The sequence below is a fragment of the Pelodiscus sinensis genome, chromosome 3 (genome assembly GCF_052426305.1).
Source record: "Pelodiscus sinensis isolate ZL-2025 chromosome 3, ASM5242630v1, whole genome shotgun sequence".
NCBI classification, from domain to species: Eukaryota; Metazoa; Chordata; order Testudines; family Trionychidae; genus Pelodiscus; species Pelodiscus sinensis.
The window spans coordinates 190326516-190343592 of record NC_143054.1 but is presented as its reverse complement, the minus strand read 5'-3'; the positions used below and the strand labels follow the sequence as shown (position 1 = coordinate 190343592).

General features: G+C 43.1%; 1 protein-coding gene across 7 annotated transcripts in view; it reads right to left on the bottom strand.

Moving 5' to 3' along the window:
• Positions 1-13701, bottom strand: part of TASP1 (taspase 1) — a 156926-nt gene extending 143225 nt beyond the window's left edge. For 5 of the 7 annotated variants that reach the window (XM_075925647.2, XM_075925649.2, XM_075925648.2 and 2 more), the window contains exons 1-3: positions 13248-13701; positions 6058-6113; positions 1408-1626 (exon numbers count right to left, since the gene is read on the bottom strand). In XM_075925647.2, the coding sequence (XP_075781762.1) occupies positions 1408-1552 (145 nt within the window). In that variant the 5' untranslated portion in view covers positions 1553-1626; positions 6058-6113; positions 13248-13701. Of the gene's footprint in view, positions 1-1407; positions 1627-6057; positions 6114-13247 lie in introns of those variants that run through there. The other 2 variants (XM_075925645.2, XM_075925650.2) reach the window with 2 other exon arrangements.
• Positions 13702-17077: the final 3376 nt, after the last annotated feature.

The window sequence follows — 17077 nt, the reverse complement described above, 5'->3', positions numbered from 1 at the left end:
ACTGTTCCTTTGCCCACTGCCTGAATATCTACAGCGTCCTAACAGACGCACGATTTAGCTGCTCTCTCAGCCAGCACACAACAGGACCCACCAGATGCCCCCTTGCAATTCATCAACTGAGTAGTGCTGACAAAGAATGTTAAAAACTTACTGCATGAGACAACTCACGCAACTCTTTCCCACAGCCCAGTCCCAGTCCTAGATGTATGGGCTGTGAAACTGCACCGTTATCTCCTCCTCAAACACAAGTTCTCATAGCATGGATAAGTGCCAACAAACCGGTCAGAAACCCTCTGTGTGCTGGATGACAGGAAGGGAAATGCTCCTCCCACCTTTGACTATCCCCCCAAAAAAAAAAAAAAAAAAAACACTTTTCCAAAACCACCCTAACTTAAGTTCTGCAAACGTATAGGAAAGAAGGAAGACTGCATTGAGCCAAAAGTACCAGCCTGCTATACATTTGCACATTTTTTAAGAGTAACTAAATAGATTTTGTTCAGGCTTAGCAAAAAGGCACTAACAAGATCTCTTTTGTACTAGGGATGTAAAGGACTAGTTGGCTATCCGATAAGCAAATGCTTATCGGCTAGTCAACAGGCTAGTCAGCTAGTTGACTAGTCGCTTCTATCAGAAAGAGACAGAAGGGGGACGAGGGAGCAGAGAGGGTACTTCAAAGCAGCAGAGCCACGTGAAGCCTGGGGCCAGACCCCAGGCTCTACGTGGCACTTTCGCCTTTGACATGTAGCAACAGCCCTAGGGTTGTCTACCTTGAAACTCTAGTCATTGTTGCAGTTTACCTTGAAACTCTACTCCTACACCCTATGCCTGAGAAAATAATTCAGATTTATGCAGCTCGACCACCTGCAAAATATGAGAGTCACTGAGGACTGGCTGAAACTCTCCAACTGATTTCAGAGAGGGTTCCACAAGATCTAGAGTTAGCTGCTAGCTCCAAATCTTAAAAGGCAGTAGATACTCTGGCTTAGAACTTTCACAAGACTAACTAAAAATCTGACACAAGTGGCACATGCTATTTCTTTCACAGAAAAGGAGAAAATACTTTGAGGGGGTCTCTGAGCACATGAGTCCTGAAGGCCAATCCAGGCCATCATGTTATCATTAGAATACCCACTCACAGCAGAAACAACCACAGAGATTTGCACAACTCACTTAGAATTTTATTACAAAAGGAAAAACACATCTCAGTTCATTGCAGTGTTTGTAAACCCTCTGAAGTTACCTAAACTTTGGGCCTGCAGTCCTTAATATCTGAGATCTTCCAACCAGTTGTGTTCTCTACATTATGTTACCAGAATGCAAGTCTAGTATTCAATTAGTGAATATACTAGTTGCCTCCATATCTAATGCTGCACTTCTGTTTCAATTCTCAAACTTGTGCAATCTTACCTGCATGTACAAGCACAAATCCCACTCGTTTCTCTTTTTGGATCAGTTCTGTTTCATGCTCCTTCACCATCGCCTTTACAGCCATAACCTGGGATGATTTGGAAGGTAACACTTCTACTGAACTCATCCCCTTCTCCATAATCATATTCCGAGGTCATCATCTTCTACTGGAAAGAGAGCATGCTTTCATCCAAAAGTTAAGTCTGGAGAGGACTCACCCTAAGGTAAAACCATATGCAAGTGTTAGGTAATTTTTTTCCACTGAACACAGTTCAGGCAAATTTACGCAAAAAAAGCATTTTATGAAAAACAGCAGGAGAGCTGTGTTAAAATTAAGTTGTTTTTTCCATTTAAGCAGGGATTCAAGTATTGCATCTTTCATTTTACAGAACATAATGTAAATATGGACTTCTCCAAGTATTTACATAAATTTAAGATTATGAAGTAGAAAGAAGGAGGCTCTAAGTTCACGCTGAGTCTCACAATTTTTCTAGCCCATCTAAATTACTTGTTCACGATTTGAAGTCTGACTATGGTAAATTTTGGCAAAGGGAAAGTTACTTTAAGTTCATGATCTTTTCATTTGACATTATATCCATACCACATCTGCTCTGATTACAATCCACAATCTGTGGCATTGATGCTTCCAGAATCTCAAGTTTTGCTTTTTAAGGAAATGTTTCCAGCACTTACAGTTGTGAAGAAAATACCAGACAGCAAATAAAACATGCTCTTTATAGTTATCAGGAGTTCCAGTCATAAAAACTAGGACTTGGTTAAAGTTCCCAGCTGCTAAGCTGGTAAGGTATTTTCATAAAGAAATTGTGTCATGAAATGAAGAGCTACTGCTGCTGCTGAGATCCACTCAAAAAATGAAAGGACTGGAAACATTTATAAAGTTTTGCAAATCAGTTAAGGTTGCTACATAACATGACAAAGTCTCTAAAGCACATTAGATGTCCTCTTTTCTTCCCTCCAATAACCCAGACTTTTCTAACTCTGCCCTGATAGTACTTTGGCACCCTTTCAGTCACTCCTTTCACAAACTTAGGTGAGGATTCCCATAACTGTACAGCAAAGGAGTGTTAGAAGAAGAGTCTGGTCTATGATGGTGGGAGTTTAGGGAAAAGACTGTTGGAAGACTGGCTTTCCAACTAAAGCAGAGATATGGCTGAGATGCATTGCCTGTGGTACATGGTGGTTGTGCATCTCTACGGGTAAGACTAAATGATATGTATTGTTAGACTACTTACTCTTTCCTGGCTTTCTGATGTTGTATTAGGTACATGATCTATACAGCTATCTCACCAGACACACAAATACTAAGTTGTGTTTCAAATAGAAACACCTGTGGTTCTATTTAAGATAGTATGCAATGAAAGGACTTTCATAAAGTTCAGTAGCAGCCATACCGAAAGTTAGGAAAATGCAAATTTACTTGTAAACAAGGTATTTAAAAAAAACCAGCAAGAGAAGTCACCACAGTTAGACTACATAGCATAGACATGGCTTACACAAGCACAGCTATGACTGTAGCTATGCTGGAATAATCTCATAGACACATAGTTTACAAGGACTATAAGGGATTTTTCCCAGGAGTGCAGGACCACCTCCTCCCCAAGCAATGGTAGCTAGATTGACAGAACCATTCTTCCATTGACTTCGCTGTATTTACACTGGGTGTTACATTACCAAAGCAAAGTCATTCAGAGATGTGAATTTTTCACACCCTTGTGCAACATAGCTATGTTGACCTTAATTTTAAGTGTAGACCAAGTCTTAGACATCAGTGTACAGCAGGATCTCTAGATTCACCAAGTTTAGAAGAAGCAAGTATTGGTTATTTTTTTGTAATTTAAGAAGATGAATTAACTTTTGATGCTTACAGAATGATTATGGAAAAATTAAACTGGTTGTTAGGTACCTAATGAGTGACGAAAAGCTTGTACTGACAGCAGGAAGTAGTTTTCAGGACTCGGGCACAGAACATCAAAGTTAATCAACTGCTTTACATCTGCAAGTACTGTACACATTAATCAAGAGGCAACAGCTCTCAAAGACTTTAATTTAAAACAGGAGATAGTTCAAAATGTGGAATATATACTTAGTATATGCAACAAGGTTATTTCTGTACACATAATTCAGATGAACTTGGAGCTTTGGAACAAGAATTAAAAGAATAATTATAGTGCAACATGATGTATGAATACAGCTCATTTTGACATAAGTAGGATTACTTGTAGCATACATAGTACTAGAGTGAATAAAGATGGCAGAATCAGGCCTTTAGAGTTAAAAAAAAAAAAGCTGTAAGCCACAGAACAAACAAAAGTTGATAGTTGGACAAAATTGTTTTGAGATAAAAGTTTTACAAAATATATATAAAAAAAATCCAGAGCAAAGATGTAGGGTGTGCTTCTTTTTCCCACCAAAACTGAAGGCCAGTGGTTTATGGAGAGATATTATACCAACATATTCAATCCTCAACCTTTCCAAGGAAGTTTACCATTAGGGTACCATTAGTGATGGGGATAATCATCTGAACACCTAACATCTGTCAACTTTACTGATGGCACCAAATCATTAGCTAATGAGCAGTCATCACATGGATAGCTACCAAGTAAGATGGCCTGAATTAAAACAAAAGCTAGATATTGTTTTTACTACCAATCGTAAGCCATTGAGTTCCACAATGTGTTTAGCAGGAAAATGATCACTAAACAGGGGGCACAATTCAAAAAGTCTGCATCCTTACAAACAGTATTATTATAAGGCCAGGAGTCATCTAGTCTGAAAAGAAAATACGGTGACTAATGTGACTTCTTCCTACTGAAGGCTCACAATCGACATAGTAAAGTTTACAAAAACTCCCAAAAGATCAGGAGCCAAAACCTTATTGTCTTCCTTATTGAAAATCAATCAAACATTTTTGAAAGTTTGACCTGATATGTTAAATTACCCTTGATATCTGAAGTTTTGGATTTCAGTAAACCTAATATCAAAAACAATTTTGAGGAAATGTGAACTAGGGATGTTAAAATGGGTTTAAGTAACCATGTAGCTACTGAAAATGTCAGTGGTTACATGCAAGGGAGGGAGGAGCAGGCACACTATGCATACTGGCTCTTGCCAGTATCAGAGGCAGCAGCATGGAGGGGGCAGTCAGCTTCCCAGGAGCCAATGCGTGCAGAAAGCCAGTTTTTAAGCTGGCTTCCCATACGTACTAGGAGCCTACATGAAACACTGTGAAACACCGTGCAAAAGAAGTTTATAAGGGGCAAATTCACCTGTTATTTGATATTTCAGACTTCAGAAGAGACCACTGTGATAATCTAGAGCAGTGGTCCCCAACCTTTACGGGCTCCCGGGCGCCGGGCCACATACGCACCGGGCGCCCGAGGGCGGGGCCACACACGCGCCGGGCGCCCGGGGCCGCGCGCCCTGGGGCACGCCAGGGCCGGGGCCGCCCGAGCCCCTTGTGCCGTGGGCCCGGGGCTGGCGCCGCCGCCCGAGCTGCGTGCCTGGGGCCGGCACCGGCGCCACGCGCCCGCATGTGCCCCGGGGCTGGGGCCGCCCGAGCGCCGCGCACTAGGCGCCGGTGAGTGTCGCGCGCCTGGGGCCGGCGCCTCCAGTGCGCCGCGCGCCGGGGCCAGCCCGGGTTGTCGGCGGGCGCCTACAAATGCCCCGGCAGGCGCCATGGCGCCTGTGTGCACCGCGTTGGGGACCACTGATCTAGAGGTTGAACTTTTCTAGTCTGTCACCCTTGGGATCTGACTGGTGCTGAAACGGAGATGTGCTGGATCACGGGACATCAACACTGTCTAGCAGCCTTATCTACACTTCCATTACTTACTGGACTCTTAGAAGACATTTAGGGGTAAATTAGAGCTAAACAACAGCACAGAACAGTGAGAGCCAGGACTGGTGGCAGTACACTTTATAGGACCACAGGAAACTTGGCCAGATGATAAATGGACATCCGGCTAACTAAAACCATTTGTGCCAGAATACAGGTGTTCAACCTGTAGTTTGATCTTTTATATACATACCACAAGTCATAGAATGTCCCTGAATTAATTCCTATTTGAACTAAAACACATTTTACCTAAACATCCGATCCTGAAGAACTACCAGTGATGGAGAATCACCCACAAACCTTTATAATCTATTTCAGTGGTTAATTAACGTGACTTAAAATGTTGCACTTTATTTCCAGTCTGAGTTTATCTAGCTCACGGGTGGGCATTAAAACAGCAGCAAGTTTTAATGCCCCTTTGGGGCCCTGTCGCCTCTACCTTTACCTGCACCTCCACAGGTACGGGCGATTACAGCGCCCATTGGCCGCAGATCACCATTCCCAACCAACAGGAGCTGCGGGTAGTGGTGCAGACTGGGACATCACTTCCCACAGCTCCCATTAGCCAGGAATTGCGATCCATGGCCAATAGAAGCAGCAAGTGCCTGTATCTAAGGAGTTTCAGGTAAATATAGAGGCAGCTGATAGGTTCCAGGGGCTAACCCTGGGAAACCAGCTCAAATCTGCAGGTCGGTATTTGCCCAAATTCTAGTCATTGGATTGTTATAAAATTTGTCTGCCTGACTGAAAAGCTCATTCATTATCGAATATTTGTTCTCTATCTAGGCACTTACCAACTGGTAAGAATCTTTGTAGTCAAGCAAAATAGATAGAGCTTCCCCATCATTTTCTGCAAAAAAAGCAAAAGAAATGTGCAGGGGATATGAATTCTGCATGCATACAGAAGCACAGAATTCCCCAAGAGTACATAAGCAACTGAATAGCTTAAAATGCATTTCTTATTCTTTCTACATTTTTATACTATAGAATTGTCATTTATGCATTTCTTATTTACTAGATTAATGTTTCCTCATGATCTGTGTCAAATTTTAATAGGATAAAACTAGAGTTTAATTGAAAATACCTAAAAACAATAATTAATTCCATTATTAGTTAAATAAAAAACCCTTGGGTATTCTGGATATATAAGAAAAAAAAGTAAATTTAATCAAAACATGCTCTGCATTTAAAATTGACTTATTATACAAAGGTAACATTACCTGAAATTAGTTAATTTAATTGATTATTTCTGGTCACAGTGGCCTTCAGATTTTTGAACTAATGGATCTCATCTTCGGATATCAATTTTTTATTCATATAGTGGAATAGTAAAACAAGTTTTCCTGCTTTTTCAACTCCCATGATTTCTTAACTTTGGATAAACTAGCCATTAAACTGATCTGGTTGAATAAATAAATATTCACTCTGCACCTATAGAGAAGGTGCTGCTGGTGGTCAAAAGTCCTACTGTTGAAAGCTGGATTAGCACTTCAACATACTCCCATTCCAGGTGTTTAGCCAAAGACTTCCTTCCACCTACGCAGAAGTTAGTTTTTCTTAAAACTTTAGCAAAGAACATTTACCACTTAATGTGTTTATTTAAATAGATTAACAGATTATAGTTCAGTCAGGCTTTAACACAAATTATTATAATCTTAAATTTATTTTAATTTTTTTGTTTAAATAATTTTTTTTCCCATTCCAGCTCATCTGATTCAGTAGGTTTGACCCATGAAAGCGCATGATACCTTAGACTCAGATTAACAAAAGTGTGTAGTATTACAGGACTACTCATTTTTATATACCCTAATTAACCAAAAGTTGGAGTATGCCTGCCATTATTTAAATAAGTAATAAAGTTCCGATGAAGAGTCGGTGTAGATTTTCATACTGCTTCCTAAGCTTTATTAAATATTAAGAACAAAACTTACGGCATCCTCTTAAAAACAGTTTAAATAATTTAAAGAATTGTTACTGCATCAGAATATAAAATAATATAATCATCCAGCAAAGATAATTATATACTTACTAAATAGCAAAGATACACACCTCTCAGACATGAGAGGCAGACATTTCCCTATTACAAACTGGCAGAGGGCCAACTGCTTAACCTGACTGAACAAGCACATAGCAATTCAGTGATGCTGTAGTCCCAACTCCAACAAATAGACAGACACTAAAACTGCCAAATTATTGGACTATGAAAAGTGAAACTCTGACCTATGTTCACTACTAAATGGTTGCACCATTAGTGTGCAACAGGTTTAACTGACCTACAGGCAGTTCTCATTGCTAACCAGACTGATACATACCCTCTCTTATACATTCTGATAATAAACATTTGTAACTGCTAATGTGCAGAATGCCCAGAAAAGATGTCATGAAATAATAAGAGTGTATATATAGTTTTTTTTTTAAGATTTGTACACTTAATTTTAGCCTCTGTGTATATTTCATTTCATCCTTAATTAACTTTAGGAAGTTAATACAATGACAAATTTGTTTATCGGTACAAATGAATGAAACCTTGGACAGAAGTATGAATAGCCCCATTTATAGCTAGGCTTCCAGTTTGCTTGCTGGGGACAGTATTTAAGAGAAACAACTCCTACGTTATATGGCATAAGAGGACATATTTCATCTTCAGGAAAATGACAATGAGCAGAAGGGCAGCAAATGGGTCACCTCATAAACCCATTTCTAACTATTAGCTATTCCTTTACTTCCATGCCACCATAATATTAAGCAGAGGTGCAATTAAGCCTGGAGACATTACTGATGAACGACTGGAGCATCAAAGGAAGAATATATGTGTTTACTGGAATCCCTCATAAATAAGGATATTTTTTAAAAGATTCTTGAACAAAGCAGTTTAAGAACAAGGCTAGAGTAATTAGGGATGTAAGCGACTAGCTAACTAACCAATAAGCATAAGCTTATTGGATAGTCAAGTAGCGACTCAACTAGTCGCCTCCCATCCTCTATTAGAGGCAGCAACAGTGGGGAGCATGAGTCAGTGCTGGAAGGAGCCGGCTTAAAAGCCAGTTTCTCCCCAGCACCATCTCTGTGGAGGGCAAAGGAGGCAAAGGTGTAGTGGGACACTGGGTGAGAGCTGGGAATCAGCTGATTCCCAGGTCATGACTGGTCCCCCCTGCCACTGTGCTTCAGCCTTTTAAATGTATTAAGAGCCTGATGGCTCTAAATACATTTAAAAAGCAGAGGCACAGCATCTGGGGCTGGCACGGCATGTAGGGCTCCAGGGCTGGGAGATAACCCCACTGCAACTCTGAAGTTTGCCCCCTTATCAACCAATCAAGCAGTCAATAGAAATTCGATCAACTAGTCGATTAGCTAATTAAATTCAATTTAACATCCCTAACAGTAATTAAAACCTGGAGATTGCAAATAATCCTATTCAACATATTCGTAAGTGATCTGCAGAAAGGGGTAATTAGCGAGGTGGCCAAATTTGCAGATGACATAAAATTGCTCAAGATAGTCAAGGGCCAAAGCAAACTATGAAGAGTTTCAAAAGGATCTCACAAACCTGGGTGACTAGGCAACAAAATGACAGATGAAATTCAATGTTGCCAAATGTAAAATAATGCACGTTGGAAAATATAATCCCAACTATACATATAAAATTATCGAGTGTAAAGTAGCTGGTACCATTCAAGAGAAAGATCCTGGAGTCATTTTGGATAGTTCTCTTAAAGCATCCACTCGATGTGCAGCAGCAGTGAAAAAAGCAAACAGAATGTTGGGAATTATTAAGAATGGGATAGAGAATAAGACAGAAAATATCGAAATTGTCTCTATATAAATCCATGGTGCATCGGCATCTTGAATACTGCGTACAGACGTGATCACCTCATCTTAAATGTGTATAGACACACACACATACAGGTTGTACCTCCCTCATCCAGCACCTGACCAGGCCAGTGATAATGACATTGAAATGCTGAGGGAGATTAGAGAGGCTACCAAAATAAAGAACTCTATAATAATGGGGGATTTTAATTATCCCCATATTGACTGGATACATGTCACCTCAGGAAGAGAAGCAGAGATAAAAATTCTCAATGGCTTAAATGACTGCTTCTTGGAGCAGCTGGTACAGGAACCCACAAGGGGAGAGGCAATTCTCGATTTAGTCCTGAGTGGAGTGCAGGATCAGGTCCAGGAGATCACTATTACCAAGCGCTCTTGTAATGGTTAACACAATATAATAAGTTAACATTCCAGTGGTGGGAAGAACACCTCAGCAGTCCAGCACTCTGGCATTTAATTTCAAAAAGGGGAATTACACAAAAATGAGGAGGATAGTTAAACAGAAATTAAAAAGCACAGTGACTAGAGCCAAATCCCTGCAAGCTGCATGGAAACTTTTTAAAGACACCATAATAAAGGCCCAACTTAAATGTATACCCCAAATTAAAAAACATAGCAAGAGACCTAAAAAAGAATCACTGTGGCTTAACCACCATGTAAAAGAAGCAGTGAGGGACACAAAGGCATCTTTCAAGAAGTGGAAGTCCAATCCTAGTGAGATAAGTAGAAAGGAACATAAACACTGTCAAATCAAGTGTAAAAATGTAATAAGAAAAGCAAAAAAAGATTTTGAGGAACAGCTAGCCAAAAACTCAAAAAAAAAATAGCAAAATATTTTTTAAGTACATTAGAAGCAGGAAGACTGCTAAAAAACCAGTGGGTCCCCAAGACGATCGAGATATAAAAGGAGCAATCAAGGATGATAAAGCCACTGTGGAGAAACTAAATGATTTCTTTGTTTCAGTCTTCACGGCTGAGGATGTTAGGGAGATTCCCAACTCTGCACCATCCTTTGAGAGTGATGAATTTGAGGAACTGTCCCAGATTGAAGTGTCATTAGAGGAGGTTTTGGAACAAATAGAAAAACTTAATCTTAACAAATCACCAGGGCCAGATGGCATTCATCCAAGAGTTCTAAAAGAACTCAAATGGGAACTTCCTGAACTATTATATGTGGTTTGTAACCTATCCTTTAAATCGGCTTTCGTACCTAATGACTGGAAGATAGCTAACGTGACATCAATATTTAAAAAGGGCTCTAGAGGCAATCCTGGCAATTACAGGCCAGTAAGTCTAACTTCAGTACCGGGCAAACTAGTCAAAACAATAGTAAAGAATAAAATTGTCAGGCATGTAGAAGAACTTAATTTGTTGGACAAAAGTCAACATGGTTTCTGTAAAGGGAAATCATGTCTTACTAATCTATTAGAGTTCTCTGAAGGGGTCAACAACATGCAGACAAGAGGGATCCAGTAGATATAGTATACTTAGATTTTCAGGAAGCCTTTGACTAGGTCCCTCACCAAAGACTATTGTGTAAATTACATTGTCATGGGATAAGAGGGAAGGTCCTTTCTTGGATTGAGAACTGGTTAAAAGACAGGAAACAAACGGTAGGAATAAATGGTAAATATTCAGAATGGAGAGGGGTAACCAGTGGTGTCCCCCAAGGGTCAGTCCTGGGACCAATCCTGTTCAACTTATTCATAAATGATCTGGAGAAAGGGGTAAGCAGTGAGGTGGTAAAGTTTGCGGATGATACCAAACTGTTTAGGATAGTCAAGACAGAAGCAGACTGTGAGGGACTCCAAGAAGATCTCACCAAACTGAGTGATTGGGCAACAAAATGGCAAATGATATTTAATGTGGATAAATGTAAAGTAATGCACATCAGGAAAAATAACCCCAACTATACGTACAGTGTGATGGGGGCTAATTTGGCTATGACAAATAAGGAAAGAGATCTTGGAGTTATTGTGGATAGTTCTCTGAAAACTTCCACACAGTGAGCAACCGTGGTCAAAAAGGCAAATAGGATGTTAGGAATTATTAAAAAAGTGATAGAAAATAAGACCCAGAATATCTTACTGCCCCTGTATAAAACTATGGTACGCCCACATCTTGAATACTGTGTACAGATGTGGTCTCCTCACCTCAAAAAAGATATACAAGCATTAGAAAAGGTTCAGAGCAGGGCAACTAAAATGATTAGGGGTTTGGAACGGGTCCCATATGAAGAGAGGTTAAAGCGACTGGGGCTTTTTAGTTTAGAAAAGAGGAGACTTAGGGGGATATGATAGAGGTATATAAAATCATGAGTGGTGTGGAGAGGGTGAATAAAGGAAAGTTATTTATTAGTTCCCACAATAGAAGTACTAGAGGACACCAAATGAAGTTAATGGGTAGCAGGTTTAAAACTAATAAAAGAAAGTTCTTCTTCACACAGCGTGTAGTCAACCTGTGGAACTCCTTGCCAGAGGAGGCTGTGAAGGCTAGGACTATAACAGAGTTTAAAGAGAAGCTAGATAATTTCATGGAGGTTAGCCTTTTATGGAGGTTAGCCTTTTATGGACTTATTAGCGAGGGGATAGAAATGGTGTCCCTGGCCCCTGTTTGTCAGAGGCTGGAGAAGGATGGCAGGAGACAAATCGCTTGATCATTGTCTTCGGTCCACTCCCTCCAGGGCACCTGGTGCTGGCCCCTGTCAGCAGACAGGCTACTGGACTAGATGGACCTTTGGTCTGATGCAGTACGGCCATTCTTACATTCTTTAGAGGGGGGATTGGAAGGTGACAGTGGGGGTAGAGAACTGGGACAGAGGGTGGCGAGGTGGTGGGCACCAGGAAGGAAGAAGGCAAGGGGGGCAGGTGTTGGAAAGATAGGGGCAGTGAGGGAAGGAGGAGGCAGCAGGAGGCTGGAGGGGGTAAGGAAAGGTGCAGGTGTTAGGGGAATTGTGGGGGTGAAGCAGAAGAGCATACACAGGGAGGGGAAGCATGGGCACCAGAGGACAGAGGAAGTGCAAGTGAGTAGAAGGAGGTGTTAGAAGAGGGGATAGGGAGTGGGGCAAGAGGAAAGGTGAGCAGGAGTCTGTGAGGATATGGAGTGGGGCAGGTCCCAAAAGGGCTGAAGGGAGTGAGGGGGGCAGGAGTCAGGACAGAAGAGGAGAGTGAGACATGGGGGGCAGCAGCAGGTACCAGATGGGTCAAGGAGACCGGATAGGTCAAGGAGAGGGTAGGAGACATGGCAGCAGAGGAGAAAGGGGAAAGGTTTATGACTAGGGTGCCACAGAAGCACACCTCCAAACAAGCACATGTGACTTCCATATTGGTGCACAAGACAAAACTCACTCCACTCACGGATTGAAAATGCTAGAGGGAACACTTTTAGACAGACTGCATGCCATTGCTACAAATGGCATCCAGTCAGAGGAGTTAACAATCCTACTGGACACCTTTCTGGAATATGCACTTTAGCCAAACACAAGTTAGTGGGGCACTATGTGGGTGACCATGACATTTTAGGGCCTATGCCATACAAGTCAGAGTAGAGCCAAGGCTCCCTTCTGACATCATAGCCCGGCAGGAGGAGTTGCAATGCTCACACACAGGTTGTGGGTCCTGAGCAAATTCAGTTATAGGCTTTGGGTGCAAATGCTCTTAAGGGAAGTTGGCAGTGGCTGATATGGTCTGAGTTTAGAACAACCCAAAGAGCACAGCAGAGTTAGGGCTGCACCAATCTGGACACAGACAGGGGTCAGGCCCCTCGGTGACATCACACCGCTGACGTCATTCAGAAACCCTTAGCTACTACTTAGCTGGGAGAACTCACCCGACGTGACATCATAACCATGCCGCATGACGTCACCGGTGACACCCGAGAAACGCACCCACCGTAACAGGGAAACACCGCCCACGCGGTGACCACCACCGGGGGTCAGCCCCCTCCCCCCGGTAATGACGTCCCCTTGTCACATGGTGACGTCATGGGGCTACACCCCGGCGGACCACTCGGGCACGCGCTCGGCTCGGCTCCCCTACCCAGAGCGGCCCCGTGCCGCCGCAGCGCTTGGAGGCAGGCGAGCCCCGCCCGGAAGGAGGAGAGCGGGGGGAGGGGTATTCCCGCGGCCAGGAGGATCGGGGCAGGAGCCACTCACCCGCCGCGGTCACCAGCCTCGCGCGCACCCGGAACCGCTCAACCGCCGGCAGCCCCGGGGAAAGGAAACCGCCCCGCCAGGCCGTCGTTGGGCAATCCGCGTCACGTGACGTCACGAGGCTGGCCGCAGCTCGAGTACCCATTGGCCGGCGGGCTCCGAATACCGCCCGCGCCCGCCTCCTCCGCGGCAGCTCTGCCAATAGCGAGCGGAGGGGGCCGGCGTGGCGGCTCTGGGCGCGCTCGGAGCCGCGCCGGCGGGGCAGTGGTGGGGCCGGCAGTTGCGGAGCGCGCGCCGCTCGGGCGGCTGCGTATTAACCGCTCAGAGAGCGCGGGCCGCAGCCCTCCCTCGCGCCCCTGGGGCAGTCCCCTGAGGGGACCCCGCGCGGCTCGTCACAGGGCTGCCCGGCCTGGCACTCCGGGCAGAAGCGGCCTTTTCCGCCGAGGCACGGAGCTCCCGCGCGGCGCCGGGTCTAGGTGAGAGCCCCCCCCCCTCCAGCCGGCACTAAGGGCTGGTCACGGGAGGCAGCTGGAGCAGGCTCCGCCAGACCCCTTCCGTCGGGGGCTGCTCTGGCAGAGTCCCCCGGCCCGTCTCTCTCACTCGGGCTCCGTCTGCCTTGCCATGGTCTGCCCCACGCGCTGCACGGGGGCCGGTTCTGCAGGACACCCCCCCCCCCACCCCGTTTCAGCAACAGCAAGGGGGCTAGTGGCACCTCCTTGGAATTCATGTGCAAATTTGACCCCGTCAGACGGGGTCTGGGAATGGCGCTCTCATTACAATAAGCTTCCACTGTAGATACGTTCAAGTGCTTGTCCTCATCCCCTAGCATCTGTTTCTTTTTCTTCCACTTCATGCATCCGATGAAGTGAGTTGCAACTCTCAAAAACTTACCTGCTGCAATAAAATTGTTAAGGTGCCACTGGACTCCTTGTTGTTCTTCCCAGTCTTAAGATTTCTGCCTTTTTTTTGCTGGGGCCTCTCCAAGTACTCAGCATGATTTAAAAGGTGATAGAAATGTAGCCGTGTTAGTCTGGGGTAGTTGAAGCAAAATGCAGGACAATGTAGCACTTTAAAGACTAACAAGATGGTTTATTAGATGATGAGCTTTCGTGGGCCAGACCCACTTTTTTTTTTTTTTTGCTGGGACCTCTCCAAGTACTCATGATTTAAAAGGGACACGGTTTTCTGTCTGCAGGTGGGGAATCTCTAGTGCTTGATGTGACCAAAAAGTGACTGCACTTTGTGTCCTCTCAGTTTCCAGCCTCACATCAAACCTAGTACAGAAAACCCTCAGACAACCACAAATCTCATTTAGAAGTACCTAATCTGGCAACAGGAGAAACCGAAAGGAGAAAGGGAGCAGAAAAAGCAAATTACAGTTCAGCATTAAATGTAAACTACTAAAAAAAAGGAAAGGAGCATATTGTTTTTCCATAGTAAATTTTCAAAGTCAATGTTCAGTTCTAAACTTTTGAAAGAATGACTGTAAGATTTTGTTTAGAGTTACAGATGTTTCAGAAGCAGGAACAACCTCCATTACTAAGCTGTTCTACTTCAGGGATGGGGAACCTAAGGCCTGGGGGCTGGATGCAGCCCGAGGGTTGCCTGGATCTGGCCCCTAAGACTTAGGGCCTCCCCCAGCATTGGAGAGCTTATGCTGGCACACCTGCCACCTCCCTACAGCTCCCAGCCCCTGACTGATTTTTCTGTAGGTCAGTGGTTCCCCACCCCTTTTCTACGTAAATAGATGACCACCTGTGAGCAAAACGTTAAAAAAAAATTACTGGCTGAATTCCCCTAGATTTTTAGTGCTTAGAGCTGAGCTTTCAGGAATGTCACACAATTATATGATAGTTGCTTGTTTGTTTTTTCCTTGTTCACAATGCATACATTTTATTAGTCTCGTTTTTTAGTACAAGTTTCTATTCAGATACTGCCTTTCACGAGGCTAGCCAGGGTGGTTAAGAGCTACAAAAGCACTGAATGTGTTAGAAAGTCTTTCTTCAGAAATTAAGAACTGCCACTTTTGTGAAGGGCTCTTTCTGTTCAACAATAGTCTTGTGCATTCTTTACCTGAGTTGAAGTGCAATTCAGGAGCCAAAAATCTCTGCTTAATCATCTTGTTCACAGAATTTGGATTTTACCTCCAATCCTGAATTAGAACAGATTAAATTCAGTCCCATGGGTCCTTTTAGGCTATATTACTGTGCGATTTGGCTGTCAGCACCTTAAAACGAGGGATATTGTACAGACATATGGAGAATGGCCTCTCAGGCCTTGGGGACAGCAGGCCTGCAGCTCGTCCTCCTTAAAGACAAACACATGTTCAGAGTATATGCCTGCCAGCATTATGCTAGTGGCGAGCTTTAGCCTCTGGCTCCTGTGGACTCACGCAGCTGTACAAATACACTTTTATCCACACTGAGAAGCTAGCTGAGCTATCTTGTCTGCTCTTACACTGGATTGAAGGCTATAGAGTTGTGTTTGTATTTTGCTTGAAAAGTACATGCAAAGCTGGTGAAACCCATACATTGTTGGCAAGTTCATTTGGCATTTTTAGTTGGTTTTAAGCTTTTTAAGATCCATATCACAGCAAGCTGCTTGGCCTCAATAAAGTTGATTTGTTTCCAGCTGAATTTGCCCTCCTGAACATTGTTCTGTGTTTACAGGAATTAGTAATGAAGTGGAAAGGCTCTTAAATAAAGATGCATATAACATTTTACACTTTATGTCATAGTGATAGAAATGTAGCCGTGTTAGTCTGGGGTAGCTGAAACAAAAAAGAAGACACTGTAGCACTTTAAAGACTAACAAGATGGTTTATTAGGTGACGAGCTTTCGTGGGCCAGACCCACTTCCTCAGATCAAGTAGTGGAAGAAAATTGTCACAACCATATATACCAAAGGATACAATTAAAAAAATGAACACATGAAAAGGACAAATCAAATTACAGAACAGAAGAGGGATGGGGAGGAGGGGAAAGGTAAATGTCTGTGAGCTAATGATACTAGAGGTGATAATTGACATCAATTATCTTACCCATTACAAAGATAGCTTCCCCAATTATCACCTCTAATATCATTAGCTCACAGTCATTAGTGACTCTAATACAACATAATTCTTACAATTTCATATGCATTAATGCTATCCATATTTAGCTAGAACAATGGCTGTCAGCAGATTATCTTTCCCATGATACCTTACATGGCATGCATTATATATCAGTGCGGAATATTTATAAATTATATATAAATGAGGGGGGTTACAAGGTGCTTTCCCAAGATATAGAATGTCACACATGGGTTAAAGAGCAGTAGGGACTCAGATGAGCAACTAGATGCAGACAATCAATTTAGGGCAACTATAGGGATTTTCATGGGAGTGTGTCTGGTAAAGGACTGAGTAAAACCTGAGAGAGGATATAAAGTTTTAGGTCCTTCTGAACCACTAGACTCTAGCTTAAGTCCATTGTAAATCATTTCCAATGTCAGTGTAAACATAGACTGCATGCACTGATAGTAAGTTGCTTGTTGGAATGATCACATCAGAAGAGAGAATGGCACCTGAATGGGGCCTAAAATTCATAATTTCAGATATTGAATTATGATCACTGCTGAAAGGCAGGCTGATCCTTTCAAGTGGCATAAATAAATCTGCAGTCATGTCCAGGCAGGATTCTGCTTCCTCTGCACATGAACAGGCCTCTTCCTTGACATTCAGCCAACTGGAAGTACTGTCTCCAGATAATCTCTTTAAAGGAGGAGAATACTCCAGCATCCTTTCCTGGATCTGTCTAAATAGCATTCTTTGTACTCTCCGTTGTTCAACACCC